Genomic DNA, 7,500 nt, shown 5'->3' with positions numbered 1-7,500 from the left:
TTAAATGTGTTTGATGATCAGAAACATTTTGTGTGACAAACATGCAAAAGAATAAGAAATCAGGAAGGGGGGCAAATAGTTTTTCACACCACTGTATGTTTGGCCTTTGGCACATGTATTTACTTTGTTTCAGAATTTTGTTTAATAAACCTTTAAATATAAAAGGAACATTGTTTTGTTTTTAGACCAGGGGTCTTATGGGTCCACAATTTCCTTTTAAGAATTTTTTTCCCTGAAATTTGAGAAGCCTAATTTTTGATGGACCTGTGCAGGCTTGAAGCCTGCTTCTTGAGTTTGTGGTGATTATCAAAATCTTTGGTCCACTAACTTTTACAATCTGATGAGAATACTGGATTAAAATTTTAATAAGGCTTCTAAATATACTTTATTACTTTTCCATGCACCACACAAAAATAGTTCAGGGAGAATGAATGTGAACCAAATTATGTGCTAAATATACAACTCCTCACAGCTATCAAGTGCGGATGGCCCAACACTTGCTCATGCAGCATCTTTAAGAGATTATTGTATTATTGGGATGCACAGACACAATACAGGTGGTAGTTTTCATGAGCTATATAAATATTTCCCTATTGATACAAGGAGATAAGCACACTGTATGTCCACTTCTGATTAAATCTACAGTATAGGATGCCTACAAGAAGAATGTCTTATTTTGACAACCTATGCTGCACAACATTTACTATAAACCTGGGGTTATTAGAGGAAATACCAAAGTAACAGACAAACACCAATCAGGTTGCTACGAAGATTTTTATTGTGGCATTAGAGTCTTTACAGAAACAAAGCAGATAATCTAACATGAAACAACTGGGCAATTTATTCTATTTTCAATATATAGACTAGTTTTAGGTGTGAATACGAGAAATCATAATTATAAAAATTGTAGTCTACAAAATTCAACTTTTATATATAAACAAATACTTAAGATTTTGAATAAATATGTACTTGGTTTGAATTTCCTCCTTCATTAGGTGGCAACAACAAACATCTTCAGTCTGTCATATTTTAAATATATTCACCACAATCCACCCTTTTGTCTCTAAACTTGCTCCTGGCTTTAGTGCGGGCCCTTGAATACAGCTGCATTGTACAAATGCTGTTAAAGAACAAGGATTAATAGAAATATGATCAAAAGGAGGAAAAAATAAAATGCAGGTGCAACAACCAATTTCAAAATACAAAGTAAACTAGCATTCCAGTTGCTGAAATGTCAAAATGTTCATTACCCTCTCGAAACGGGAGATTTTCATTGCCTTTAGTGTTGTAGCATTAACCATCAATGGGGGTCCAAGCTCAAATATACTTCTTATGAATTCATTAGCCTGTAATAAAATATTTAAAAAAAAAAAAGCACTGTTCAAAACACACACCAAATACCACAACAAAATTTCTAAGAACCTATAAAGCTTAATGTAGCAATGCTTCAACCTATAAGAAAAGTTCAATGCAATATAAAACCTCAAACTTGTGTCATGTATATTTAAAATTCAAAAGTCCTTATACCCCCCCCCCCCCCCCCCCCCCCCCGTTATATTTTTAAATTTCCAAATTAGGGAGGCACAGTGATAGGTAAAAGTTGTAGTAATGTAACATACAGTAGACCCCCGTGAAGTTGTGGTTCAGAGTTCACGGCCTCAGTCATTCGCGGATTTTTCCTTACAACCTATCTAATAATTATTAGTGGAAACTGCAAATATCGTCTACAGGCTTGGGATGGTGAAAGTAGCCAATAGAATTTGAAACTGACTCCCAGCAGTCCCTGCAGTGGCTTTGATTGGTCTTCTGTTGAGGGTGCTGGGGCTGTTGGGGTCAAAGGATGTCAGCGTGGCTTTTACAAAGGGGGCCGGTGACCAAAAGCAAAAAAAAAAAAAAAGTTTTTTGTAATTTGTGTTTCAAGTTCCTGTCTCTCTGCCTGCCTTCTGTTGGGTTACCTGTACTTATTTGTTTTTTCCCGAATCGTTTCATGTTTGGTGTTTGCATTGTCTGCGTCTGTCTGTGTACATGAGGATTGTAAGTGGATTCATGGCCATCCTGCAAAGAAAGAAGCGCTCCTGAAACCCGTCTTCACCATTTCAAGAACTAGCGGTAGAGGACTATCTTTACATTCCCATTCAACGTGCGGATCTCTGGACTATATATTTTCATCATTACATTTCATCCGTTGCTGTTTTTCATGATTTACTGTGTGTGTTTTCTTTGTGCTTTGTTGTATTTAATGTGTAATCGCTACAAGGGGAACATGGGTGGTATCGTTGCTTTCATTACATTCTTTATTTGCTATTTGATTACCGTTTTGCTTTGTTTTTGTCTCTGTTTGCGAGTGCGTGTGGGGTTGGGTCAAGGCTGGGTGCATCCCTGCAATCTCCACCATAAAAATAAATCGCCGTCTTCTCGACGGTGTGAATGTTAGCGGCACCAGACTGCTGCAGCGTTATTCATTTCTCCTTGCTGCTGATTGACTGATGCATCTCCAGCTGAGTGTTTGTGTTTTCCACATTTTGTTTCTCTAAACACTTAACCACCACAACCAGCTATAGTCGTTTCCCAGTGCCATTTGCGAGCACGCAGGAGCTCATCAGTCAGTGCCATACATTCATTGAGCAGCAGCTCATGACCACTGCCAGCCCCTTCGTGAGCAGGGGGGCTAAACGCACCCTTAGAAGACACTGTCACTCCCTCAAAAAACCCTCTTAAAAAACGCTGATAGACTACTTTCACATTGCTCACTACTTGCTAGGCTTACTTTGTCGTGTTGATATGCTTCTCGCTCGACGCTACACATACTTAAAAGCCTGAACAGCACACTGTCCTTTTTGGCTGATTGCTTTGTTTCTCTCTCCTCCCCTAGACATACTCTGCTCCCCTATGATGTTTGTCTATTCTTTAATCGAGAGGCTAACTGCATACTCAGCTCGTTTTTACGTCCGAAAGAGACACGTTTGTTTGAAGTGTTTGAATAAAGCTCCCTGTCTCTACAATTTCCTGTGTTTTCTGTTGCAATTCTGTGACCCAAGCATGACACACTGCAGCCTCACTGTCTCTGGGAATGAGACAGCGTTTACCCTCTGTGTGCTTGCGTGCAGCCAGTTCAAGCGCAATTGGCTCAGTGATTTACATCCATGGCGTCAGTTGCACTATGTACATATTGTTCCAGTAGTTTTTTTTTTTTTTTTTTTTTTTTTTTAAAATAGCTTTTACAGTTCATTAGCAGTGTCTAAATGATCAGTGTTGCAGTAATGTGGTGCTCTTTTGCATGAAAAAAAAAAAAGTGTTCTATTAAAATTTCACTTTTTCTTTGTGAATTGTGACATTTACTTAAAAGTGCGGCAAAAAAGTATTTGGCGTCCAGGGATGCATTAACCCCCAAGGATGTGGCAGTTTAAGAGTTAAAGCCCCAAGATGCCACCGAAACGCCCTACGCCCTTCTGGCAATGAAAGCATGCTTGCATGAACTACAGTACATATAGCGGTAACATCGGTATTTTACATTCTAGAACTGCAGGAGACACAGCAATACAGTATACAGGTTTACCTTTACATTCTTTTTTTTTAGGTAATGTATTAAGCGGAGTTTGAATTAAACCCTAAATATGCCCCCAAAACACTTTAAACTATAAAAATAGGCATTTTTTAACCACATCCAAAATTTGCGGTTTTTCACAATTCGCGGGTGCTCTAGGAACGTAACCCCCGCGAATTTTGGGGGTTGTACTATATACAGAGTAGTGTAGGGCCTAGCGCAGCTAATACAGTGGACTTTACTCTCCCCAGTGTCCATATGCATTTTCTCCCGTTTTCATTGTACCTACAAAAAATGTACAGATTTGGATGACTGGTGATTCTTGCCCTGGTCCGAGGATATGTGGGTGTGTAAGTAAATGTGCCCTTACAATGGACTACAGACGTTTACTACCTTGCTGGGACAGGCTGCAGCCCACATTGACCATAAATTAGATTAAGCCCATTTGAGCATGTCATTTTACATAGTGTACATTCAAATATTGAATTGCACAAAATATTATACTTGTCTACAATTAGACAGTCCAAGAAACAAAAAAATGTCTTCCATGATTGTTATGTAACAAAACACTAAGAGGGAACATCATAAGTATTTTTACATTGAGATGATGTTTCATATGATTAAAATGCATTTAATTCCTCACTCTCTCTCCATCTATCTCTGCAAGGAATGGCCATTGTGTACAAGTCTCCCCCACCCCACCCCACCGTCTTACAAGAAGCAGTTCTTTAGTTTAGGACTAAACTATACTTGTGTGTTACAGCCCTAGCTCCGAAAATTTTGGATGGGGGAAAAAAAATGCTGCTCATTTGAAAGGCATACTCAATTAAGATTGTCAAACTGACTAGGAACTCCTGATAAGATCTTAAAACAGCTTATTGCCACATTTTGTATTCTTGGACTGTGATCACTTCTAATAAAATCATCGACAGGTGGACCACTAAAGATAAATAATGAAAAACTCCTCCTTACTTTCTTATATATTTAATATGTTCTTGTGCATGACCATAAAAAAGTTGCTCAGTTTTCTTGTTTTAAACTTATAAAGCAGAGACCATTTAATAAGTGTACTCTAAGTGGGTGTTCACTATAATACATAGTAAGATAACCAAACTACCTGTATTACCATGTTAAACCTGAAAAGTAATTCAGGAGTGTACTATTAACACTAGAATTACCAGAGCCTACGAAAAACTCATAGATCCGTCCCACCCTTAAATTGCTTCTTAAATCCCGTTCGCACCTCTCCGCCAGTGTCATTTGTCTTCTAAATGTGACTGATAAAGACAAGTTGCAAGCAGCCCGGCTATTCCATCCTCCCACCGACTTAGAATGTGCATGAACTTCTCCCAGTTCATGCCCTTGACTGATTATCTGGGAGTGAAGTGGAGTTTTAGAGTGGAAACAATAGATCGTTATCTGGAAACACACGCATTTCATGTGTGTTCCGTTTCTACAGTAATCTGTGTAACACATTTTTAAAACAAATGTTTTTCATATTCTAGTAGTAATGACAAAATGTAGGCATAAACTATATAATGTATGAAGCTGAAGTCCAAATATCAAAGAAACACTTTCACAAAAGTACAAACAGAACAAGTGCGTTTTTATTCAAAAAGTAACTGCAGAAAAAAAGCCGCCTTAGCATGCGACATTGACACACATTTACTATGACTGCCTCCGTGGTGCAATAGTATCACCTGCTGACTGGGAATCAAAAGGTCACGGGTATCGATCTACACAACTCACTTTTGAGAAGTGAACATGCTCTTATTCTTACTATTTTAGAATTAAAACATACATTTGATTTCAGTCTGTAACAGCTGGTGTAATTTATGATACATGTAAAGGTTAGCTTTGTTTGTTTTTTTTTTTATTATTCAGTTTTATTATCTCAGCCGCGTTCACGAGCCCAAACCCCCCCCCCCCCCCCCCCCCCCCCCCCCCCCCCCTTCATTTGACACTGCTGTTTTCACATAGACGCACTACAACAGAGGTATAACTCAGATCATTGACGACCCTTCTACATCGCAGCAAGAATGCACATCACACTTTTGCAATCGCTGTACTTTGTATATGTATTTGGGAAGCTCTGCATTTTACTTGACTTTACGCTGTAGGTAGTTAATAAATAAAAGGTAAAACAGGTAGTAACATTCGAAAGCAATGCTCCGATATAGAACGCAAGTGACTGTACACGCTAGTGTTTAGATCTGGATGGTGTACTGTGCCCAAAAAAAAAAAAAGTCTAACTGCATTCTCGTACCATTGCTTGCGTACTAAGTGTCAGCAGGCACTTTTTGTGGCATTACATGTATTTTTTTGAGCATGCCCCCTGCAAATACTTGTGGACTTTAGGCTGTAGGAAGTAAGTAAATAAATAAGGTAAATCACGTCATAAAATAATTTCCTTCAAAACGTCACATACATTTGTCTCTTTCTTTTTTTTAAAAATGTGCGACCGATCACCACCAGCATGTTGTAGCACACAGCAGCTGGCCACCTGCATGTGCTACAACATGCTGGCGGTAATCAACGCACATGGACAGGGTGGTCCAGATCTAATTATGCAGATCCAGATCGTCTTGATGACTTTGATTTATGCGGGGACGATTCCAGTTCGGTGCAAGGACGATTCTTCATGTCATCAGTTCGCACACTTCTCGATGGTCTGGGATTTTTCGGGTGATTTTCTATGTAATAAACTTAAGTTACAGCATAATGACAATTGCATAATTAGATCTGGACCACCCTATACTGTGCAAGGCATGCACGGGGGTCACTGAGAAAAGAAGAATGTTCATGGCTCAGCTTGCAGAGGAACTTCGTTGTCGCATCTTACTAGGAAAGGCGATGGAAAAAGAAAAGGAGGATTCAACATCGACAAGCTTCTGTTCCAGACAGCCACTTTCCCCAGGAAAGTAAACTTAGTCAGTGTCACCCCACCCCGCCCCTCCTGATCTGACTCTAAGTAACAGCACCAGCTTAAATTCACACCCGATCTGACGCTGTTCGTTTTCAAATAATATTGCATTAGTGCAATAATGTTTTCACATATATTGTCTCTTTCTTTCAGGTGTGTAATAGAAACCACAGCATAGAAAGAAGTGTGTACATTGTAACAGGTACACACGTTGTAAATGTAGGAAAGACGATCCTTGCATGTGTGTGCGCGTGTGTGAACAGTTTACATTTGAATATGATGATTGCATATAGCGCTGAAGTTACTGCTCTTTACTATTCGCCAGCGTTTGTGTGTCAGATCCCTGGGGGTTAGTATGTATTGTGACACACTGCAGAGCTATAGCGAGTGTTTATGTGAAAACAGCAGTGTCAGATCTGGGTAGGGAGGAATCCTGAACGCGACAGAGAATGAAAAGTGAATTAAAAAAACAAACAAAAAACAAAAAAAACAAAAAAAAAGCTAACCTTTACAAGAATCATAAATTACACCGGCTGTTACAGACTGAAATCAAATGTTTGTTTTTATTCTAAAATAGTACGAATAAGAGCAGTTCACTTCTCAAAAGGGAGTCGTGTAGGATCAAACTTGTGACCTTTTGATTAGCAGTCAGGAGTTGATACCATTACGCCACCGAGGCAGTTGTAGTAAATGCGTGTCAATGTCGCAAGGTAAGGCGGCTTTTTTCACAGTAGTTTATTTTTGAATAAAAGCACACTTGTTCTGTTATATTTGTACCTTTTGTGAAAGTGTTTCTTTGATATTTGGAATTCAGGCTTTACACATTATATAGTTTATGACTATTTTTTGTCATTTACTAATAGAATATGAAAAACGTTTGTTTTAAAAATGTGTTTACACAGATTACTGTAGAAACGGAACACACATGAAATGCGTGTGTTCCAAATAACGATCTATTATTTCCACTCTAAAACTCCACTTCACTCCCAGATAATCAATCAAGGCATGAGCTGGGAGAAGTTCGTGCACATTC

The 7,500-nt window shown here is 38.8% G+C and overlaps 1 protein-coding gene across 3 annotated transcripts in view; it reads right to left on the bottom strand.

The window, feature by feature from the left end:
- ifrd1 (interferon-related developmental regulator 1) overlaps positions 1–7,500 on the bottom strand; it is an 87,119-nt gene that overhangs the window by 18,069 nt on the left and 61,550 nt on the right. Inside the window, exons 11-12 of one of the 3 annotated variants that reach the window (XR_007935233.1) lie at positions 1,251–1,346; positions 1,011–1,120 (exon numbers count right to left, since the gene is read on the bottom strand). The exons of 1 other annotated variant lie outside the window; for it this stretch is intronic. Coding sequence is in view for 1 of the 2 variants with exons in the window: in XM_051928716.1 (XP_051784676.1) it covers positions 1,251–1,346 (96 nt within the window). In the remaining variant the exon portion in view is untranslated. The remainder of the gene's footprint in view (positions 1–1,010; positions 1,121–1,250; positions 1,347–7,500) is intronic. One more of the 3 variants, XM_051928716.1, reaches the window with a different exon arrangement.

This window comes from Erpetoichthys calabaricus, chromosome 1 (assembly GCF_900747795.2).
Source record: "Erpetoichthys calabaricus chromosome 1, fErpCal1.3, whole genome shotgun sequence".
NCBI classification, from domain to species: domain Eukaryota; kingdom Metazoa; phylum Chordata; class Cladistia; order Polypteriformes; family Polypteridae; genus Erpetoichthys; species Erpetoichthys calabaricus.
The sequence above is the reverse complement of the archived record's forward strand: the minus strand, read 5'-3'. Positions and strand labels throughout refer to the sequence as shown.